The sequence below is a fragment of the Cervus elaphus genome, chromosome 12 (genome assembly GCF_910594005.1).
Source record: "Cervus elaphus chromosome 12, mCerEla1.1, whole genome shotgun sequence".
In the NCBI taxonomy this organism is placed as follows: Eukaryota; Metazoa; Chordata; class Mammalia; order Artiodactyla; family Cervidae; genus Cervus; species Cervus elaphus.
The window spans coordinates 17,289,323-17,312,496 of NC_057826.1; the positions used below are offsets into that span (position 1 = coordinate 17,289,323).

General features: G+C 42.1%; 2 protein-coding genes across 7 annotated transcripts in view; one reads left to right on the forward strand and one right to left on the reverse strand.

The window, feature by feature from the left end:
- The window catches only part of BBOF1 (basal body orientation factor 1), a 38,411-nt gene extending 38,046 nt beyond the window's left edge, over positions 1-365 (reverse strand). Inside the window, exon 1 of the mRNA XM_043920340.1 lies at positions 161-365. Coding sequence (XP_043776275.1) covers positions 161-234 — 74 coding nt within the window. The 5' untranslated portion in view covers positions 235-365. The remainder of the gene's footprint in view (positions 1-160) is intronic.
- A 59-nt stretch (positions 366-424) lies between these two features.
- The window catches only part of ENTPD5 (ectonucleoside triphosphate diphosphohydrolase 5 (inactive)), a 32,968-nt gene continuing 10,218 nt past the window's right edge, over positions 425-23,174 (forward strand). Inside the window, exons 1-12 of one of the 6 annotated variants that reach the window (XM_043920346.1) lie at positions 425-482; positions 2,876-2,954; positions 7,052-7,108; positions 7,869-7,934; positions 16,719-16,791; positions 18,345-18,627; positions 19,273-19,352; positions 21,316-21,459; positions 21,661-21,736; positions 22,002-22,037; positions 22,389-22,477; positions 22,797-22,876. In XM_043920346.1, coding sequence (XP_043776281.1) covers positions 18,411-18,627; positions 19,273-19,352; positions 21,316-21,459; positions 21,661-21,736; positions 22,002-22,037; positions 22,389-22,477; positions 22,797-22,876 — 722 coding nt within the window. In that variant the 5' untranslated portion in view covers positions 425-482; positions 2,876-2,954; positions 7,052-7,108; ... (1 more) ...; positions 16,719-16,791; positions 18,345-18,410. Of the gene's footprint in view, positions 483-519; positions 1,278-2,875; positions 2,955-7,051; positions 7,109-7,868; positions 7,935-15,183; positions 15,331-16,718; positions 16,792-18,344; positions 18,628-19,272; positions 19,353-21,315; positions 21,460-21,660; positions 21,737-22,001; positions 22,038-22,388; positions 22,478-22,796; positions 22,877-23,174 lie in introns of those variants that run through there. The other 5 variants (XM_043920347.1, XM_043920345.1, XM_043920344.1 and 2 more) reach the window with 5 other exon arrangements.

Genomic DNA, 23,174 nt, shown 5'->3' on the forward strand with positions numbered 1-23,174 from the left:
TTGGGGGATTTCTGAGCATCGGAGCCGTCCTTCTCAAGAGTCTGGGAGAGCGAGGGGAGGGTCCGATAGGGGAGCGGGAAAAGGGCGCCAGTTGGCCGGCGCCTGAGAATCCCCGGAGGGCAGGCCCTGGAGCAGGGACCCCCGCGTGGCTTCCCCTTACTTCTTCTTCTTGTCTTTATCTTTGCCTTTGTCTTTGCCCTTCCCTTTCTTTTTGTCCTTCCCCTTAGCCGGCATCCTGGCTTCTCCGGGGGCCCTGCTGCCGTGGTCTTGTCTCGGTTCTCTAAGGACACCACCGAGCCGCGCAGGTAACGATCCGCGCGAACCGTTGCGGGCGCGCAGAGAGCGCACGCGCCCGTGACGTAGCCCCGCCCCTGCCCCGCCCCTGCCCCACCCCCGGGGCCCAGTCCACTGGCCGGGCGCGGGGGGCGGGGCGGAGACCGGCTGAGGGCGGCGGGCGGCCGCGCCGTGGCGGCGCGCGCCCGGTGAGTGTGCGAGCGCGGGCGCGCCGGTGCCTGACTGGGGTCCGGGCTGGGCGGGCGAGGAGGCCGGAGCCACTGGCCGGCGGCGGCGGCGGAGGCGCGACTGTCGGGGCGCTCTCCCCTGAGGAGGCTGGAGCTGTCGCGCCCCTTCGTCGGAGCGCCGCCTCCGCCGGGTTCACAGCGTTTCGCGTCTCGCCCGCGCGTCCTCTCCTTCCCTCGCGCCGCAGCCAGCGTGGCCGTGGCCGCCCAGCTCTCTTCCCGGCTCCGCCCCTCCCGAGGCCACCCCGGTTCTTTTGGTTTCCTTCTCCCTCTCCTGGCTCCTAACACTTGCTGGTTCTGTAAGGGATGGCGCAGCCAGCGGGCTTCCCAGGCCAAACATGTTTTGATGAGGCGGTTGAGGACTTGTCCGAGGGTGGTGGGTGGTTTGGAGGGTGAGGCGGGCGGCGCGCGGGTGTCGGGGAGCCTGAGCGTCGGAGAGGCTCCGGGGCCTCGTGGAGAGTCCTTGGAGCGGAGTATCCCGGCGTCAGGTCCCGTTCTGTCCTGTCGCTGCCGTCCCCAGATTCCCGTTTGCTAATAACCTCCTGCGCGTGCTGCCCTCCCTTTTCCGCGGGTCGCGTGAAGTTGAAAGCTCTGGCCTTTTGCTCTGTTGTTTTATTTTGGTGTCGTCACCCCCGCCCCCCCCCGCCCCAGCCAACCCCGCGCACACCTGTGAAAAGGAGTAGTACTCAAAAGGATGGTTCGCGTTTTTTCAGAGGAGGAGCTCTGTGATCATGCCTTCTTCATTCAATGAGTTTGTCCGTGAGTCATCGAGAAAGACAGGGAATTCTGGGGGCCGAGACAACAGTTAGGAAACTTGCGATTGAAGCTGTGCTGTGCATGTCTCCCTTTCAAATTGAACGTAAAAATTTCCTTAAAAACTTCATTGTGCATCTTCTCCATTTCTCTAAGGAGAACTGAATCCCTGCAACCTGTCCAGATGTCTCTGATTCAAACCTTCCCCCTCCCCCGCTTTTTTTCCCAGCTACGTCCTTGATGTGTCTGAATTGAGTGGTTAAGAGGGAACTTGCTGATTGTTAATATTAATAAGCACTGAAAATCTTAGCCATGCCATCTGCTGGCATGATAGTGGCTTACTCTATTCCTGGTGCTTCCCTCTCCCCCCCCCCCATTTGCATGTCACACTTCCGTGGGTCCATGATGGAATTACCATACACTGAAGGGGTTTATTCTGATATAGAATCTATAAAGTTATGATTGATTTTATATGTCTGCGTGTTAAGTCGCTTCAGTCGTGTCCAACTCTTTGCGACCCCATGGACTGTAGCCGTCCAGGCTCCTCTGTCCATGGTATTCTCCAGGCAAGAATACTGGAGTGAGTGCCCTTCTCCAGGGGATCTTCCCCACCCAGGGATGGAACCCAGGTTCTCTAATGTCACCTGCATTGGCAGGCAGGTTCTTTACCACTTTCTTTACCACTTGATATGTACAGGGTTCTGAAAATGTTCCCTACTGATAACTTGCAGAAAAGAGAGTGTAGGATGTCTCCTACTGCTGCTGCTAAGCCACTTCAGTCGTGTCTGACTCTGTGTGATCCCACAGACGGCAGCCCACCAGGCTCACCCGTCCCTGGGATTCTCCAGGCAAAAACACTGGAGTGGGTTGCCATTTCCTTCTCCAATGTGTGAAAGTGAAAAGTGAAAGTGAAGTAGTTCAGTCATGTCCAACTCTTAGTGACCCCTTGGACCGCAGCCTACCAGACTCCTCCGTCCATGGGATTTTCCAGGCAAAAGTACTGGAGTGGGGTGCCATTGCCTTCTCTGGGATGTCTCCTATTAAAGGCTTTATATTTGGAATTCATTCTAAAAAATTGGTTACTGTGAACCTGAAAGTCAGTCCAAGTCATCTGTTGTCTGTAGACTCATTTATAAACATGAAAACTTGACTGTAGTAAGATTATTTCTTAATTTATGTGCATAATACTTTAGTTACATGTACTTCTTAGTTATTTTATCATACAAAAATTTTTTTTATTGACTTTAAGTTTGACTTTGTAGTTAAAACTGTTGTGACTTGAATATGGCTAAGAGAAATGCCCAGATTCACACTGTAGTAGAGGTAGTTCTAGAATCTACAGTCTTCTGAACCTCCACATTCTCTGCCAAAGAACTAGATGTTATTATTCAGTCATCCGTTTGTAAAAGTAGGAAGTTGCTATTTAGCAGTTCATTGGTAGCATTTCCTTTCATACACTCTTGTAGTTTTACTATGAGGTTTATTTAATTGAATAAATTTGCTTTGTTTTATTGTTTAGAATGCTAATGCTTTTAAAACTTGGGATTAGCACTTGGTATTTTTTTTACTTGGTTTTGTAATTCTTTTTTTTTTTTCCTGCCCAGTGTGCACAGTTCCTGGTTAACACAGAAATGCGGAGTGTCTTGGCTGAATCCTCACACAGACAAGATCATTATGGTCCTGGTAGGTAGGGCAGGTATCTGAATGTAAGGTAACATCTCTGCTATCTTAAAGCTGTAAATGTGCTTCTTTTGCTCCTGGGTTGTTTTGTTGTCATTATTATCATTTTTCCCAAATTGGATTTTCTGTCTTTGCCAAATAATGTCAACTTTTCTGTTATCCCATTGATCATCAAGTGTGGAGTTTCTCAAAAAGCCAAATAAGAACTTAAGACTATATCTCAAAATTATTTTAAAACTACATATTATTATTTATAATTTTTTTTTCTTCCAGTAGTTTCAAAATTAGGTTTACTCTGTAAAAGGCATCTGTAGCTTTATTCTGGTTTAGCTTGGAGACCGAGTTTCTGACACCAGATTCTCAGCTTCTCTGTCCACCTGTGCAAATCAGATCTCAGAGACAGAGTTTTGGGTGAAGTAAAAAAGAAGAGCTTTATTGCTTTGCCAGGCAAAGGGGGACACAGCAGGCTCATGCTCTTGAAACTATGTGTTCCAATGTGGGGAAGATAGTGACAAGTTTTATAGTAAAAGAGGATGTGATCAGCTCATGGACATTCTTCTGATGGTTTGGTGGTGAGTTGGTAAGTAGGAGTCAACATCCATCGGCCTCAAGTTTAACTGATCTGGTGTCTACATGCTCTTGGGCAGCATATCACAACTTCTCCCACCTGGAGGGAGTTTCAGTATCTGCAAAATAGCTCAAAAATATCTTTGCACGTGTCCATTGATGGGAAACAAGACTTTGACCCAAGGCTGCTTCTGGCTGTTTAACCCTGGTCTCAATTCACTCCCTTCCCTAATTAACAACTTCTTGAATCTGCCCCTTGAAACTCAGGGAACATCAGGGAGGGTGAATGAAGGCTGTTTCTTATAATCAAAGAAATGGGGAACACAGAAAGGCCTTGTGCCCAGGAGCCTCCTAGGGCCCTGCACAGTATCATTTCTACTTGTAAGTCATCCTTGAAATTGCCTGATAGCACTGATGCTGTTCTATAAGTTGGAGAAGCTAGGTGAACCATTTCTGATCTTGTTTTTACACAGCCTTTAGAATCTTGAATAAATATATTGTCCTCAAAACTCTATCTGAAGGAAACTCATCAATATTTCTGAATATTATGGAGGATTAGTTAATTTCATCCTACTTTTTCATTGCATTTTGTTGTTGCATGCGTGCACAGTCAGTCATGTCCAACTCTTTGCAACCCCATGGACTACACTCTCCCAGGCTCTTCTGTCCATGGGATTTTCCAGACAAGAATATCGGAGTGGGTTGCCCTTTCCTACTCCAGGGGATCCTCCAGACCCAGGGATTGAACCCATGTCTCCTGCATCTAGTTGCATTGACAGGCAGATTCTTTACCACCGAGCCACCAGGGAAGCCATGTGGTACAAATAAAAGATTTAATCTTACAAATTTTCAATTTGTTTTCTTTTAAATATTCACTGTTTTATTTACATACAAAATCTGTTTCCACATATAATTATTATCTATTGACAATGTATTTGCAAAATGTTTAGTTTTTATTGTCCATTCTGAAAAGCCATCACACAATACTTAAAGTCAGTTGTTTAAGAAAGGTTATATACCCAAATTTCAGGTCTGCTTCTCCGCACTCTTCATTTGATGGGTCTGTCCAATTTTCATTCGTTTAAGAAATGTTTATGGAGAAGGAAATGGCAACCCACTCCAGTACTCTTGCCTGGAAAATCCCATGGACAGAGGAGTCTGGCGGGCTACAGTCCATGGGGTCATAAAGAGTCAGACAGACTGAGCGACTTCACTTTCACTTTCTAAAAAAAAATTTAAAAAAAAAAAAAAGTTTAGTAAGTACCAACTGAATACCAGGCCCTGATAGCTCAAGGGGTATAGTGGGAACCAAGACAGGCCCCAGCCTTCAAATGGCTTACGGTCAGGTGTATTAGGTGCTGACCTGATCGTTGATCTCTGAGACTGTACAGCCTCAATTGGAAGCTATACATCTCCACTAAGCAGTGATGAATTAAGGGGAGATGGTATGAACTTTAAATGCTACAGCAGTTTGGAGGCATGAAAGACTGTCACAGGAAGTTTACAGGAGGAGGTAGGCTGAAAGTAAAAGGGAAGACTTTCGGGGAAGGTGAAACAAATGAGCAGAATCAGTGTGTTGGAGACAGCATAATTTAACCAGAGCAGTGGTTCCCACAGGATGGTCCACACACCTGTAAGTGTCAGCATCTTCTGGTAACTTGTTAGACGTGCACATTCTCCACCCCCACTTGATACCTACTGTGTTGAACTGGAAATCCTGACAGTGAAGCCTGCAATCAAGTTATATATTTTAACAAGCCCCGCAGGTGATTCTGATGCTTGCTTAGCACAGGGTGTTCTTGTGTGGGCAAAAACTTTGGCAGAATAGCCTGGGACTTAGAAGGAATTAGAATGTTAGGCAAGAAGTTTGTCTTTTATCCTACAGAGCAAGGAGTCACCAACTTGTAGCTTGAGGACTGGATTTGGCCCATAGATATGTTTCATTTTGCCTGCATGGTGTTTTGGGGTTTTTTTTAATGGTATTAGTTGTCACTGGCACCTCACTCCAGTATTCTTGCCTGGAGAAGTCTGTGGACAGGAGCCTGGTGGGCTGCAGTCCATGGGGTCACAAGGAGTCAGACACTGAGCGACGAACACACACATTTAAAAACCAGATTCTTAGAAATCTGTGCTCTTAGCTTATCTTGAAAAATCAAAAGACCTGGCAACACACTAGACCTGTATTTCATTATGGCAGCAATTTGTGGGAACAGCAAGTAACATACCCTTTAGATGGGACATGTGCTTTCCAGTTTGCACAGTCCCTACCACTTCCTGTTGATTACACACATCTTTACTCACTTACATTTTCTGCCTGGCCCCAGTAGGTATTTCAGTATTTGAGCTTGTAACTTCTGTTATGGGCAGTGGAAAATTGAAAGTTTTTAGAAGGAAAGTGTTAGGACTTATGATTTCATTAATTCATTCAATAAACACTGATGAATTAAAAATGTATTACATGCCAGATTGTTCAGTGTTCAAAGGTGAATGAATCCCTAACATGATATAGTTACAGTCTAGTGGGAAAATGATGCAAATTACATTTTAGAAACAGTCGTGTATGGGTTTGAGAAGAGAAACTTTGGTGACTGGAAGACCAGTTAAGAGGCTATAGTGGTCAAAAGTCTGAAGTGATAAAGGCCAGACTTTAGATAATCAGTAAGAGGCTAGGAGGGAAGAAAGAGAAAGAGATGGGAAAGATATTGCAAAGCAAAAATCATTAGCCCTTGATAAGAGATTGGATGTGAGAGAGGAGAATGCAAAGATGATGAAAATTTTGCATCATAAATTAGGAAACTTGTGGTACCATTAACAGGAGCAGGAAATTAGAGAATCCATTTAACCCTCTCTTAATTGGGCAGGGGCACTGAGGAAGGGGGTTGTTTGGAGATAATCAGTTCGAGGTGTCTCTTGTTTTGAGTTCAGGTATTAGTGTGTACACAATATGAGTGTTTTTAAAAAGAAAACCTAATAGAACTGTGGTCAAGATTGCATGCGTAGGGGTAGATGTCACTAATTCCATTCTGGGAAACCAAGAGAATACCTGGAGAAGTGTTAAAGTTGTAGGCAACAACCTGTAAGAGGACCTTTATTAAAAAGAATTGCTTTGGAGGCCCTGTAGTTACAATTTATTACATTGTTTACATCCTCTCTTGACAGGTTTATGTTGCACTGGTAAGTTTAGCTTTCTATTTCTGAGAGAATAGAAGATACTATATAAACTCAGATGCTTAAAGACATTTTCTGAGTATCAGAATTTAAGTCATAATTGGCTCATGAGGTAGTTCAGGGGTGAGTATTGTCATAACTGTTGCTATGTTGAGATAATAGCCCAAGTCTTTCCTCTTATGATCTTATGTTTGCAGTACTTGATTCCCTCTGCTTTTAAAGAATTATTTTTTTACTGTGGTAAAATATATATAACATAAAAATTGTCGTTTTAACCGTTGTAAGTGTGCAGATCGATGGTGTAATTACTTTCATAGTGGTGTACAGCTATCACTCTTATCTATTTACATTTTTCATCACCCCAGCAGAGACTCTGGACCTGTTAAGCAATAGCTCGCATTCTCCTCTCACCACAACCCCTGGTAAACTCTAATCTACTTTCTGTTTCTACAGATTTGCTTTTTCTAGATAGTTTGTGTAAGTGGAATCATATTTTTGTGTGTCTCAGCATAACATCTTCAAGGTTCATGTTGTAGCATGTATCAGAAAGTCTTTGCTTTTTATAGCTAAATAATATTCCATTGTATTTGTGTATGTGTCCTATTTTGTTTATCTATGCATCTGTTAATGAACACTTGGGTTTTTTCCACTTCTGGCCATTGCGAATAATTCTGCAGTGAACATTGATGTAAAAATACTGTTTGAGCCCCTGTTTTCAGTCTTGTAAGTATGTACCTGTGACTGGGACTGACTAGGCCCCTTTGACCACATATTCATTTTGTATTAGAGTGCCACTCTCAGTCATATTGTGGAAGACACAACTGGTATTTGAGTTCTTCACAGCCAAAAAAAAAAGATCTCACAAAGTATATAAACTCAAAAATGTACTGTAGCTTTTACAGGAAGTGTAACTTGCCTTCTCCTGTTACTGCGGATTTTGTAAGCAAGTGGTTTTATTAGAGTGGCTGCAGGTGCAGTCTGAGTGAAAAGGAATTTTAAAAGAAGAGAAAGAGGCCGAGTACTAGATTACAGGTTAGGAGATTAGTTTGATAATCCACTTTCCAAAGCCTAAATAGATTGGAAATAGAAATATAGAAAGAGATAATTGCATCAAAAATAGGAGAAAAGAAAAAAGGGAGAAAGAACTTTGCTCTGATGAGTATCTGTATCCATCTTCTACAGGTTGAAAAACTGATACATTAGTTAAAGGAAACAAAGTGGAAAGCCCAGAAGGAAAAGAAAATATTGGTAAGTAACTTATATAAAGTAATACCCTCTTTTTCTGTAGGTTAGATTTCTTTTTATTTATTTGACCATGCCAGGTCTTCGTTGCTACATGCAGGCATTTTCTTTCTCTGCTTGCAGCGAGCGGGGTCTTCTCTCTAGTTGCGGTGAGTGGGCTTCTCACTGTGGTGGCTTCTCTTGTTGTGGAGCACAAGCTGTGGGCTTCAGTAGTTGCGGCTCATGGACTCTAGAGCAAGGGCTCAGTAGTTGTGCTACATGGGTTTAGTTGCCCCGAGGCATGTGGAGTATTCCTGGACTAGGGATCAAACCCATACCCCCTGCCTTAGAAGGCAGATTTCAACCGCTGGGCCAGGGAAGTCCCATAGGTCAGATTTCTGCTTTTTTATTCCTAGCTGAGAACTCACAGTAAATGGAAAGAGATTAATGAGCCAGTAAAAGCTGTCACAAATTCCACAATCCTTGTTGGAGAGGCCCTCATTTGTGTAAGTTGACATAAAAGTCTAGTAATTGTGACTCTTTGATTCATGTCCCACAAAAGAGTTTTCAAAATTAGATGGTGGCAGCTTACTGAAGGAGGCAGGCACATGACAGCACTGATCGGTGATAACAGATAGCATGATGTTAAGGAAAACTAGCTCAAAAGCATAGCAATCTGGGACTATTTGTTGACAGAAGGGCAAACAGTCCTCTAGACATATAGTCCCCGAAGGCATCCCAAGTTTACAGAAAAATATAACTGATGGTTATAATCATAACTCTGGACCATGAATAAAATATGTCACTTTAGGAACATTTTTACCAAACACTATTAAAATTAAAATGTTATGGTATTTAGAGAAGACGTATCAGAAAGACATATTTGAGGAAATGTACATATGTGGAGCCACTGTTCTTGGTTTTATACATGAGATGTCATTGTAATATTTACCTTCCTCAAGTTGTTCATTTTGATTCAACATGTTTGAAGGAGTAGCTGTTTTTCACTTAATAACAAGAAAAGGAAAATACATTTTCACTTCTCACAAACTCCAATATAACCAGTGACAAATGGCACTGATCCTTGTAATTACTCTTCTGCAAATAAGTGCCTCCCACGGTGGATATGGGTTTGGAGGCAGAGATAGTTTATCATTGTAGATTTTCATTATATTTGCTTATTGGAGCAGTATTAATCCCCTCCTGATTAATAGTATCTTCTTACCTAAAGGACTTTCTACTTTTAATGAATGGGTAAAAAAAGGCCTTGTGACTTGTGAAGAAAGCAAGGCAGCAATAGCAAGAGCTCTCCTTGTGCAGTGATTATTGTAGCTAAGTCAGGCTTGAAACAATGAAGAATGAGGTCATGCACTGCCTCATCTCATTTCAGTATAAGACTCAGATGGTTCATTGTACAGAGCGGCCCTTCTTGACACATGTCTAATAATGTTTTGATTAAAATGGAATAAAGTATAGAAAGAACTAATCTGTTCATAGGAAATAAGTTTATATTTGTTGGTAACTACCAGTGCGTGAATTCTAGTTCCTTTTTGAGAGAGTATTTGATCTTAGTGTTGGAGGGACTTTAAAAGAACTCTTTTTCCACCAGCCTTCTGATCTGTGAATCCATTTGGACAATGTGATCAGATGAGGGTTGAGCCCTCAGCTCAAAGTTCTCCTCTCCCCATCACATGAGACAGTGCATATTGTTGGGAAATTCTTCTTACTGTTCAGTCACTCCCCATGCTCACAGGTCTTATTATAGATCCTTGGCAATAATTTAACAAAAGTTGTTTTTTTAAGAAACCTTCTTTTATCTAGTTAATATTTAAAAACTGCTGGTTATAAAATTTTTCTGTGGTTTTCAAATCTGTTAGTTGTCAGTCTCAACCTTTTCTACCAAATATCTTTTCAGTACCTAAGTATTAATAACTAATGCTACCATTGTGTTAGGATTTTTTTTCTCTGTATAAGTTGCTATTCTGTTAGTATAGTTATTTTCACTCTTTATTTTCCTTGATTCTGTATTTAATTTTTATTATTCAGTTATTAACTGATATCTGCAATCTGAAATGTAGTGACTCTTTTCTTCCTACTTGTTTCTAAAATTACCTGACTTTTATTTGAAGTATTCAAATTTGTTTTCACTCTTAGGAATAAGCAGGACATTGTTTGAGTTGTAGTTTTTCTGACTTTAATTCTTTTCCTTAAGTAAAATATTGGGACTGTAACATAAATGGATGGCTTCAACTGGTGGGATATGATATTTTCAGAGCAATTAAAAGTCCATGACATTTTTAATTTTCAAGAGTTCATATCATTGGAATAACATAGTTTCTAAAGCAAGAAGTATGTAAGTTGTGTTAATAGAAATATATATAAAGTGGGGGGGGGGGAGCTGAACACAAAATATTATACAGATACTGGTTATAATTGGAAGTAGCCAGTCTCCAAGATAGCCTCCACTGATCCTCACCTCCAGTATTTATACGTTTGTGTAGTTCCTTGCACGTTGTATCAGCATTGGTCTGTATGACCAATGGAATACAGCGAAGTGATAGTTTGTGACCTGCAGGGTCATACAAAGTATTGCTGCCTTTGCATTGCCCTCTCTTGAATTGCCTACTCTGGAGGAAGCCAGCCACCATATTATGAAGACATTTAAAGCCCTATGGAGAGTCCATGTGGGAAGCAACTGAGGCGTTTTTCTAACAGCCAAAAAATCAGCTTGCCAGCCACGGAGGTGGGTCCTCAGCCTTAGCCAAACCTTCGGATGACTGCAGTCCCAGCCTACATCTTGACTACAGTATCATGAGAGACCCTGAGCCAGAACTATCCAATTACATCACTCCCAAATTCCTGAACTACAGAAACTGTGAGATAATAAATGTCTGTTGTCATTCTAAGCAACTAAGTTTTGGAGTTGTTTGTTGTGCAACAATTGATAACTAAGGTGCAGTATTCTAAAATACGTATTGGTTTTATATGTAGAAGAGAATTTGGACAATGTAAACAGTGCACACTATCTTTTGTGCCAGGTTGCTTCAGTCATGTTTGACTCTGCAGTTGCGTGATCTATAGCCCACCAGGCTCCTCTGTCCATGGGATTCTCCAGGCAAGAATACTGGAGTGGGTTGCCATTTCCTTCTCCAGGGGATCTTCTTGACCCAGGGATCAAACCCATATCTCTTAGGTCTCCTGCATTGGCAGGCAGGTTCTTTACCACTAGCGCCACCTTATAACAGTTTTAACAGTTGAATGTGTTTGGTTAAAGAAGTTCAGTTTAGCTATCGAACTTACAGATTCAGAAAAAGAAAATTATAGTTTCTCCTAACACAAATTGAAGGTATTCATTAATCATTATATTCCCTCTTAAATATTTGTTTACTTATGAAAGTATTTTCCCTTTTTATGTCACTGTAGTTTATTACTATGTCACTTCTTTTTTGTTTTTTAATTGGAGGATGATTGCTTTACAATGTTGTGTTGACTTCTGCCATACAACAGCTTAAGTCAGTTTTATATATATATATATATATCCCCTCCCTCTTAAACCGCCCTCTCCCCTCCCATCCCATCCCTGTCAGTCATCACGGAGAGCCCGGCTGGGCTCCCTGTGTATATAGCAGCTTCCCACTAGTTAATCTGCTTTAGACATGATCGTGTTTATGTGTCAGTGCTACCTATTGTTATTTCTGATTGAACACCTTCTTGGATACTCTTCTAGGTGCTTAGGTTACATCAAAACAAGACAAACAAAAAAAAAATATTTCTGCTCTTAAGGAGTTCATATCAGAGAAACACAGATAGCAATCATAGTAAATAAGCCATCTAGTGTGTAAGAAGTGACGAGTGGTATGGAAAAAAAAAGTAAATCAGTGTAAGGGGGATTGAAAAAGCAGATAGAAGTAGGGGACACATGAGGGAGGTAGTTATAGTAGTCAAGATAGATGTCTATAAGGAAACGGCATCTGAACAATGATTTAAAGAAGCTGATCAAGTGAATGTTTGGGAAAAAATGGTTCCAGAGAGTGGGGGCAGCTAGAGCAAGACCCTAAGGCAGGAGTATATGTGACATTTAAGCACAGAGATCAGTGTGGGTGGCGCGAGTGAGGTGAAAACCATTAGGAGTGAGGTCAGAGATAATGGGGTGGGAGGCAGAGCAGGTGGATCCATGAGTCCTGTTTGGACCTTGCTACTCTGAGGGAAATGGGAAGTGATTGCTAGACTTTGCAATAGAAAGGTATGTTAGACTCTAGGGGAGTGAGGGTAAAAAAGGAGAGAATAAATCACATGAAAGATGATGGTGGCTTGGGCCAAGACAGTGGTGGTGGAAGTGTTCAGAAACGGTCAGATTCTGGAAATGTAATTGATAAAGGTGGAGTGGCAGGACACAGATCAGTTCTTGGTCATACACAGGAAAGGGCCCAAGCTGCTGTAAGACCATCCTTCTCTGCTCTGTGCTCTTCCCCACCTGACAGCTACCTTTCCCTAGTGCCATATCAGCTGACCCTTCCAGTGACCTAGCGGATAACACTGTGGGCTCTAGAATTAGACCATCTGAGTTTGATTTCTGGCTCTTTTCTCTTAACTGCTGCGTGGTCTTAAATTACTTAAGGCTCAGTTTTCTTATTTCTAGAATGGGGCTGTTAATTGTAAAATCTACCTCACAGAGTGGTATTGTGAGATTAAATGAGATAACCCATGTGAAATACTTCACACAGTGCTTGGCAGATATTAAGATCTCAATAAATGATAGCTGTTTTTACCTCAGATTGTTTACCTTTGGCTAGTCTTTCCTCAGCATTAAATGCTAACCTCCCTGTAATCTCTTCCATTCTAATCTATTTTTTGTTTTCATTTTGTTTCTCAACTTTTGACAAGAAATTCTTGAGGAAATTTAAAAATGAAATCAAACTATCCATAATTTCCTTGCTGTTTTCATCTTTCTATAGTCCCTCTGCTCTTTGTCCACATCTCTCTTATTTATGTAGTTACTTCTGTTCACTTTGTAATCAGTTCAAATGTCATCTCATGATGCCTTTCCTAATCCTCTAGGTAGATTTAATCATCTGTGCATTGGGCTCCTTTATCATTTTCATTATTAACTTAAAAAGATGTGATTATTAGATAAGTGAGTGGAACCTACCAAGGCTCCCCACCCTATTTCTTACATGTAACTGCCAGACTCATATTTGTGACACTCCCTTGCTCAAAATTTTCAGTGGCTTCACATGGCCTCCAACGTGAAGTCTGAATTCCTTAGCTGAGCATTTGGTATATTCTACTATCTGACCTCAGTTTGCCTTTCCAATTTTGTTTTCTACAACAAAATGATCTGTTTACTGTCCCTTGGGGTATCCTCTCTACATCCAGGTCTTGATTCATATTTTATTTTTTCCTGAAAAGCACTCCTCCCATGTCCTAATTCCCCTCTTCATTACCCTTCTCAGAAGCTTCCTCTTTCACAAAGCTTTCTCTGACCGTACCAGCTCGAAGTAATCTCTCCCTGCTTTGAAATCTCAGAGCATAGAACTGAGCTGCTTGTCACATTTTAACTTCACAAAGGTAGTTAAATTAAATTTTTCCTGTTTACTGTAGTCTCTTAAAGGGAAGATCTAAGATGATTTATCTTTGCATGTTGTTACTTATAAGTAGCATTAGGCAACTGATCATTTCTGGAGTGGCTGAATGAATACATATGTGAATAAATAGACTTCCTAGAACAGTGCTCCTGTGGGCTGCTTTGGAGGGAATAAAGTTGGGGATGTGACACACAGCCATCGTAAGACACTGGGAGAAGGAGCGCTCCCTGCCCCAGTGCTCCTGTCTGCAGATGCCATCAGCCCAGTTGTATCAGGTCCATTCAGGATGTATTTACTGACATGTTCCAGGCTCAGCAGTTGGCTTTAGGAGTATGAAAGCTATTTCTTTCCTTCCCCTATACACCCTTCAAATAGCAAGGTGTTCTGGGGCTGTGGTCCTTGGCCCTTGGTATTGGATCTGTAAGTCCTAAGTTATATCCTCAAATGAGGCATTGCTTACTGTGCTGAAATCTGTCCCAGACTTACCCAGTTAGACCGACTTTGGTTTTATTTTGTCTAACTTATATTCTAGGTGTTTGGGCTAATTCAGTCCCATCAGCTTACTGTTTAAAAATTTCCTTCAGTTATATTTTAAGCTTGCTTTATGTTCAATTTTTACTTTGTTAAAGTCAGCTTTGTTGTGGAACTGAGAAGAATTGGCAGTGGAAGCTTTTACATTTCAGTGTTTTCAGACTTTTTGGTAGACCTTCCTAATCATCTCTCTCATTCCATTATTTTACACTGTTGGGAAATACTGTCATTTTAACCAAGTTAGTCGATATTTGCTTAAGGAGGGAATAGAAAGACATTAATAACAGTCAGGTGTCACCAGGGAACTGTTTAAGGAAAACAGGTCCACTCGTTTGGAAATCTGATTTGATATCTCCAGAACAATTCTTTCTCATGCCAGTTCTCTATTCTGTTACACCTCTACATTCCAGCCATACTGAACTTGTAGGAGCTGAAGTTCTCAGAATTCTCCTGTGTCACTTCCCATGGTAATTCCTGCCTCTGATTCAGGACCAAGCTTATGCCTCTCATCCCTTAAAAAGCTTCCCACTCCCTTCCCACATCCATCCTTCTCCTTCTATGATGAGTTACTTGTCCCTTATATCCACTCCTGCCATATGCACAGAACTATATCTGTGCATAGTTCTGTCAGAGAACTTGCCACGGTATAGTACGGCTATTGGTTTATCTGTCTGTTTCTTCTAGTAAGCTGAAGTCTTCCTCAGGAGCTGGGTCTGTATTTGAATTGTCTTTTGTATCTAGAAGCTAGCACAGTGTCTGGTATATATTAGACACTCAGTGATGCTTATAAATTAGACAATCCAATGCCAGTCTCCTAAGTTCATCACAGAAACGGAAGCTTTTGAAGAGTGCTACTCACTTCTCTACTATTGGGCTAATGTTGTAAAAACATGCATTAGTAGGGGATAGGTAATATTCTTACAAGACTACATGTTTTATAAATGTAACATAATTAAATAATGTTGTAAAAACATTAGTTATGATCTCCTGTGTAAAAACCAACACAGAATTCAGTTCCTTGGCAACTTAAGCCCTATAAGCAGTAATTGTACCAGTTGGCACTTAGCTATCATAAAAGTAGATGAATCAGACGATCATGTGTACTCAGAAGAAAGGTGGATAAGGGAGGAGTGAAGAACAAAGAAGGGAGTGAGTTAGCAAAATGCCACACGGTTGCAAACTCTAGCACAAAGGTGAAAGTGATTCAGATGAAACTGGCTAGCGTCAAAAAGGGTGAAATGGGGCAAAGAGCAAAAGGCAGTCAACAGTGAGAGCAAGAATCACAGGGACTGGGCAGACACGAGCAGGTGAGTACCCAGTGTGGGGGCCCAAGTCCTGTGGGATTGTGGGCTCTGAAGCTCTGGGGGACATGGAAGAAGGGAGTCCAGAGTGTGATGCTCCAGGAAGGCTGAGTTGGGGGAGATTGGTGTTTACTACAGAGACAAAGATGCACTGAAAAGACTTTCGAAGGAGATGGGCATAGTGACTGACCCCAGCTGGCATCAAAGTCTCAAAAGAAGAGAGGGCTTTGTTGGGGGTGAATAAGGAGATAGCAAGAGAGGTTGAGAAGACTAATTCTGAAAGAGTGAATTCAAATATACTGATGTATTCTCTCCAGTCTACATACATTATTTTGAGTAGCATATAAAACTTGTTATATAACTGACACACATTTGGAGAAACCATCCATCCTGAAAGTTTGGAATCATGATTTTCCAGTGGGCAGATGATGAATCTCTTTTCGGAAAGAAGTCACTTGTTACATATTCTTATTAAATGGATGAGATCCAGTCCCTGAATCACTGGATCACTATTCATCCCTTCAGAGAATATATTCAACACCTACCATGTGGCAGTATCGTTCCAGTGCCAGGAACACATCTGTGAACAGACAAAATTATCTGCCCATGCATAGCTCATGGAGGGCAGGGGGAATCAGGAGCAGGGAGTATGAGAAACAACCCCAGAAGTAGTAAATTATATAGTGTATTAGAAGACGAGGAGTGCTGTGGAGAAAAAAAAGCAGGGAAGGAAGGTATTGATGGAAGACGTATGTGACCAGGTGGGTTGCGATTTTAAATATAGTAGACAAAGAAGGACTCTCTGAGAAGGTGCCCCCTGAGCAGAGACTAAGAGTGAGTGAGCAGGCCTGGTAGGCTGGCGTCAGGTGAAACAGGCTGCCTTTCTGCGTGCTCTAAGCTGTTTGTTGTAAGCTTCTCTAATGCCTCCCTTAAAGTAGCTAATCTTAAAGAAAAGTGTGGTTGGAAGTGGTGTTAGAAGGCAAATGCTGAGAGCAGATGGTGCAGTTTGTGTGTTCATCTTTTGCTTTCTCTAAAATCTACTGTTTACTTTTACACTGAACACCTGGTATGACGCTGCAGGTTTCACTTTGTGAAACAGGATACCTGGTGTGCATTTTTTCCCCCTTAATTTCTTTTGGAAGAAAAACAAAGGTTTGCTTAATGAAAATAGAAGCTGGAGAGTTGTTTGTTTTTTCCCCAGAAACCACAATAATAGAAAAAAGTATGAGTGAGCCCTGAAGAAGCTGCTGTGCCACCAGTCACAGCAGTGGAAGCAGGCTGGTGACTGGAGAGCCCCTAAATACACTTCTGGAGAGTGTGGAATGTGGTCTGGGCTTTGGACAAGGCCACAATCTGTTAACACTCAGAATCTGAAAGGTTGTTTTTGTCTTCAGTTCTTCAAGTTGATCTACATGACCAGTCTGGCTGCTGCAAAGGAAGAATCCGCCAAAGGGAGTGATTGCAGGCGTGAGTATGAATCCGGCCCGGCAGCTGACATGTTGCAGTGGTTGATTTTCTGAGACGAGTTTCCTTTGAGATTCTAAGTTTTGCTTTCCTTAGCCAATAGCTTTCATTCTTCACTGCAGGATAGAAGTTTAGTCTTGAAGAGTGTTCAAACTGGTAATTCTCACTCTGTCTTTGAGGTACTTCAGAACAACTCCAGTTATTCCAAATGCAGTTAACTTGAATTTGCTTTATTTTATGTAATATGTTACCTAGGGAGGGAGAGAGACATTTTGATAAAACGCCTCCTGGCAGATCAACAAATCTGAGAATGATAAACAGTCCTCATCCGTACTCCGAGCATACTGAGTATTCTATTGCGATTAGAGGACTGGGGAATGAGGACTTTGGAGTTGGATCTTGTTTAACTAGTAACCATGACTTACATAAGGAAAAGTTCAGAGGTTAAAGGTGAATCAGAAGACCCAGAACTGTTTTGAGCAAAGTACATAAGAGGCAACTAAGGAAGCCTGAAATGTTGGAGGATATAGATGTGACCTTCCTCAATAACACCAGGAGAAAATGCACCCTATGCAGGAGACATTTTTCCATGTAACCTTACTCTAGTTTTTCTGCATCATTTGTATCTAAAATCCAAAGTAAATAACACTGAGCACTTACAAGTTTTTTGTCTTTGGCATAAGCACATTAAGAAATACAAGCAGTAACTTGCCATAACTTACCACTTTATGACTCAGCAGGTCATTGAGCCTTTCTGTCTTTATTTGCCCTTCTGCTCTTAAGTGCTTATGAAGATAACATGGCCTGAAACCTGTGAAGCATGTTTTAAAAACCATAATGGTCTATTTAAGTGTTTTTGAATTAAGTTGATTTATTTCCTTAAAATGTGGTTGAATGTGCAAGCCACTGGCAATACTGGTCACCGGTGGCCTGATTTTTAAAAGCTGTGAACACCCCAATGCCAGGGACTTTGTAACTTTTTTGTAACTTTATAACTTTAATTCAGAAATTGAAGCTTCTATTTATCAATCAAAAAGAAGTAAGAGGGAATTCTTTGGCGGTCCACTGGTTAAGACTCCACACTTCCACTGCAGGGGACACCTGGTTGGGGAACTAAGATCCTGCAAGGCACATGGTTCATAATCTAAAGACAAAATTATCAAAATGGAAAGAACAAAATAAGATGCAACATTAGGAGCAGGGTGACAGAGAGAGCCTTTGAGTATGAGTGATCCAACCTACTATTAAAAGCAGGGCAGGAGATGCAGGTTTGATCCCTGGTCGAGGAACTAAGATTTCTTGTGGCCAAAAAATAGAGGGGAAAAAAAACGAGCATGGGGAAATATATTTTAAATCCCAATTTCCTCTTGCAACCAGATACTCTTCAGAAAAGGTGCTCAGAGCCTCTTTCACCCTAGTCTAGCTTGTTATGCAGGTGTTTAGGAACAGAAGGACCAGCTTGGGGAAAGGGGTGGGATTTCTGTAATGGGTGTTTCATCTTTTACAAGTGTAAACAAAGAGGCTGGTTGGTCTAACCTTGCATGTCTTTGTCCTAGAAGCCACTGCAGGTGTGTTAGCAGCACTGCTTCTGTAACAAAAGACTCACTACATCTTGGAAGAGAATGGCCATTTCCCAGGGAGCAGCCTTTTTCATGCTGGTAGCGTCCTGTGTTTGCAGCACTGTCTTCCACAGAGAGCAGCAGACTTGGTTTGAGGGGGTCTTCCTGTCTTCCATGTGCCCTGTCAATGTCAGCGCCGGCACCTTGTATGGAATTATGTTTGATGCAGGGAGCACTGGAACACGAATTCATGTTTACACCTTTGTGCAGAAAATACCAGGTGAGTACAACTGGTACCCTCACCATCATCTTTAAATCCACAGTTTAACATCTCCTCCTCCTAGAAACAGATGTGCTGAGAGTGTGTGATGTCAGTTACTGAATCTTACAGTCACTGAATGTCTTTCTTCAGAGAAAACTTTGGACTATAACTGAACACATATGGTTTAATTTGGTGTAAAATTAAAAGCGATCAGGACTGCCTGTAGTCTGAACCCATGTGTCTAAGAAGTGTAGTTATAATTTGTCTTTACTTTTCTCCAAAGGTGAATTAATAATACTCCAGGGTTCAGAATATTGAGAGTGGTCTTGAGAAGAAGACCACTACCACCCTTGGAAAAGGGAATGAGGGGACCCTGACAATTAGCGTTTTCTGAATATTCAGTCTTCTCAAGTTACACAGAGAGTCTAGGGAAAGGAGTAGAAGCAAGGTGCCCACCAGAGAAATGGCAGAGGGGCCCTTGGTGGTTACTTTTCATCCTCTCTCCCCCTACCCAATACTCCTTCAAGCCATTCCTCACAGGTGGGATGACTTGGAATCGCTGGGGGAAATAGCAGGTTAATATGATACAGAGCCCAGGATCAGGAAGAGTCTGACTTTTGATAATCGGCCATCTCTCTTCTGTTTTGCTCATGGACAACATAGGACAGCTTCCAGTTCTGGAAGGGGAAATTTTTGATTCTGTGAAGCCAGGACTTTCTGCTTTTGTAGATCAACCTAAGCAGGTGAGTTTTTTACAATAGATGTTTAGATTCTCAAATGCCTTGATAGCTTGACCACACCACTGCTGTTGAAAATTTTATGCTGTTCACTGCTGATATTGAGGTCATGTGTGAGATCGGTTTTCTGTCCTCAGCTAATCTCCTGGATAACAGTAATTGTATGCCCTGAGTTCACCAGGGCTTAGGGGGAAGGAGGTGTGAAAATGGCTTGTCACCACGCTGGGAGAGCACCATCTTTCAGGAGATTGTGCTATTTGTATTGACTGTTTAAGATTTTGATTTGAAGCCATCAACTGCATTAATTAATGTAGATGCAGAAAATTGTTGTGAAGTTCTATAAAGTAGAAGGTATACACATGGCAATTGAGGTGAACTCCATTTCAGAGTGCCCTTATATAGCACAAAACCATGGTTATATTCTAGAAATTGGGCAAAACCCATGATAAAAAGTCATCAGTAATAGAAGATGAATGTAGAGTGCTGTCATAGCTGAATTTCACATGTGAGCTGTCAGAGCATACAACACCCCATGTGTCAGGGGCCACACTGATATAAAATAGAATAAGGCAGGATGTTGAACTTTGGTAGCATATATTAAAGATATTGTTCAGTATCACAAGTGTAATCATTAACCAGAGGAAAACCTGTTAAAAATGGCTTGAACTTGAAGAAGCAAGGGGAAGTTTATTTTCTCAGCTTGCCGTTATGAAATGGCAAATATGCTATAGAAAATTAGGAGCTGTTGACTATAATTGCATTGTTAGAAACTGTTTTGACATTTGGAGACTAAAATTGTGTTGTGGTTATAATGTTTAAGAGGCAGTGTGTTGTCAGAACAGATGCTTGCTCAGAAAAACAATGGATTTAAAATAATGGATTCTAACTTATCGTAATTTGAACACGTGTACCATGCATGTAGGTGCTGGTAATGCAAAAGTGAACCTGATGTGCCCCGTCCTGCCAGAACTCGTAAAAGGCGTGGCACGGCGACAGCTGCAGCTGGCATTTCTGTGGCATCTCTGCAGTCGGCCTCCTTTTTTTTAATAAAATTGTTCTAACTGTAACTTATTTATTTATTTATTTTATTATTTTTGGCTGCGCTAGGTCTTGTGGTGGCATGCAGGTTTTCTCTAGTTGCAGTGAGCAGGGAGCTACACTCTAGATGCAGACCTCTCATTGCAGTGGCTTCTCTTGTTGCAGAGCACAGGCTCTAGAGCATGTAGGCTTTGGTAGTTATGGCGCATGGGCTTTGCCCCACAGCAGGGGGGTCTTCCCAGACCAGGGATCAAACCCGTGTCCCCTGCATTGGCAGGAGGATTCTTAACCATTGGACCAGCAGGGAAGTCCAGTCTGCCTCATCTAATGCACACAGCAGTTTTATGTGATGGTGTCCATCTCACAACTGAGGACACCAGCCCCAGGAGGGCCACAGGGCTTGCAAGCAAGCCATCCAACTCCAAGCCTTGTTTCTTTGACTTACACCAACTTTCTGGCCTGACGCTATTTTTTAAAAATGTTTTTATTAATGAATGAATATGAAATTCTTTAATATCAGATACCATTTTTCTTCTCTTTCTTTTTTGGCTGTGCTGTGCAGCTTGCAGGATCTCAGTTCCCTGACAGGGGATTGAAATTGGGCCACAGCAGTGAGAGCACCAAATCCTAACTGCTTGGCCACCAGGAAACTGCCCGCCCCTGTGTAGCTAATTTTTATATGAGACACAAAATAACAATTAAAATGACCACACTATAAAAGAATCATTTTTATTAGGACTCAATCAAAATGAAATGGCTTCTCTTCCTTCAAAGAAGCCCACTTCTCGGGGTCTCTGCTCTTCAGAGCGGAAAAGGCTGATGGGAGCCCTCGGCCCCCTCGCTCCTGGTACTGTCCCAGAGCATGCCGAGGGAGCAGACATGCTCCTCTAAATGCACTGTTCACTGGATATGTGAATCGTCTCTTTTAAAGGGTGCTGAGAGTGTTCAAGAACTCTTAAAGGTGGCCAAAGACTCAATCCCTCCAAGTCACTGGAAGAGGACGCCAGTGGTCCTGAAGGCAACAGCAGGGCTGCGCTTACTGCCAGAAGAGAAAGCTGAGGCACTGCTCTTTGAGGTACATTGTTGTTTTGTTTGCTTGCTTGTTTTTACAAGAAACCAATGATGGCTTACCTAGTTTCTTAGGGAAAAGGAATGAGTTCTGTTAAAATTTTATCTGGGGAAAATGAAGAGTGTGGTTTTCTAAATATTATAGGATATGTTCAAAATCTGTTCTGTTGCCTTAGGGAATCTAGATTTCTTTCCTTTTTTTTGCTAGGTAAAAGAGATCTTCAAGAAATCACCTTTCCTGGTACCAGATGACAGTGTTAGCATCATGGATGGATCCTATGAAGGTGGGCGAGGTGTTGATGTATGGTGGGGGAGAGGGCCAGGGTTAATAAATATCTGATTAAAGGCACTGGGGAGACAGGGGTAGGGGTGCTAAAGAAAAAGGAACAAATAAGCAAGGAGGAAGGGGATAGCAGGAAATGGAAAGATGGGGAGCAGGAAATGGGTGCTTTAGACACGAAATTTAGAGATAAAAAGAACAAAGGTGGGGCCCAGGAAGAGGGGAAAAAATGCTCTGGATGTAATCTTTGTCTTTCTCTCCTTTTTTAGGCATATTAGCTTGGGTTACTGTGAATTTTCTGACAGGTAACACATTCTCACATTTCTCTAAGAACTTAACTGGGTTTCACACATGGTCAGGGAGCAAAATATCAATACCTTTTTTCTTCATATTGTTCTTTCTTTTGTTTTTAAAAAAAAAAAAAGAGGATGGGGAGGAAAGACAGGAAGTTAATGTTTATTACCTGCCTTCGGGACCTCAGCTGCAGCAGGAGTCCTTCCTGATTAGTCTTTGCTTGCAGCCTTAGGTGCTAGGGAGCAGTGGCGTGTTCACAGAATGCCTCGGGTATATGCCAGGAGTAGGAGAGAAACTGCAGACAGAGAAGTGCTGGGCTGTCCAGGAAGTACAAGATGTTCAGGGCTGACTGTCATTCACAGGTCAGCTGCACGGCCACAACCAGGAGACTGTGGGGACCCTGGACCTGGGAGGGGCCTCCACCCAAATCACGTTCCTGCCTCAGTTCGAGGTGAGTCAGATACATACGAGGGTCTGGTTACCAACCCACTTGGCAGACATATCATGGTGCCAAGAAAGGGCCCCATTTCAGACAGCAGCTCCACCATGAGCAGGCCGAGTAGTGTCAATTAATGACTGACTGAACTTGCTCTCACTGTTCACTGTTTCACTGCTCTCACTGATGATTCCTCCAGCCTTGTGAGATGAGCAGTGTAATCTGTCTTCTTCATCTCTGATTTTGGAGGGGAGGAGAGGGAGGGGGTACTGAGGATAACATCTTCAGATGACTGTGGATCCTGAATAGTCTTTTTGCTTTTTCTGTTTTGCAGAAAACCCTGGAACAAACCCCTGGGGGCTACCTCACTTCCTTTGAGATGTTTAACAGCACTTATAAGCTCTATACACATAGGTGAGGGAGAGGGACATGGAGCAATAATATTTTGCATTGTGTGATTCTCCTAACTTTTCAAAGCATTTTCACATCTCATTGCACCTGACCAGCCTTACAAAATTTTTGCCAGTCCCCGAAGGCCTGTTAACTGAAACCCAAGCCACTTACCAAAGCCCAGGGGACCCAAGATTCTCTATTCTTGGCCTAAGAACATGTAATAGTAATAAAATAAAAAGTAATATAAGATTTTTAAAAATAATGTAAAAGAGTAAAAGATAAGTAATATAAAAGTGAAAATAATGTAAGTCAAGTTTTC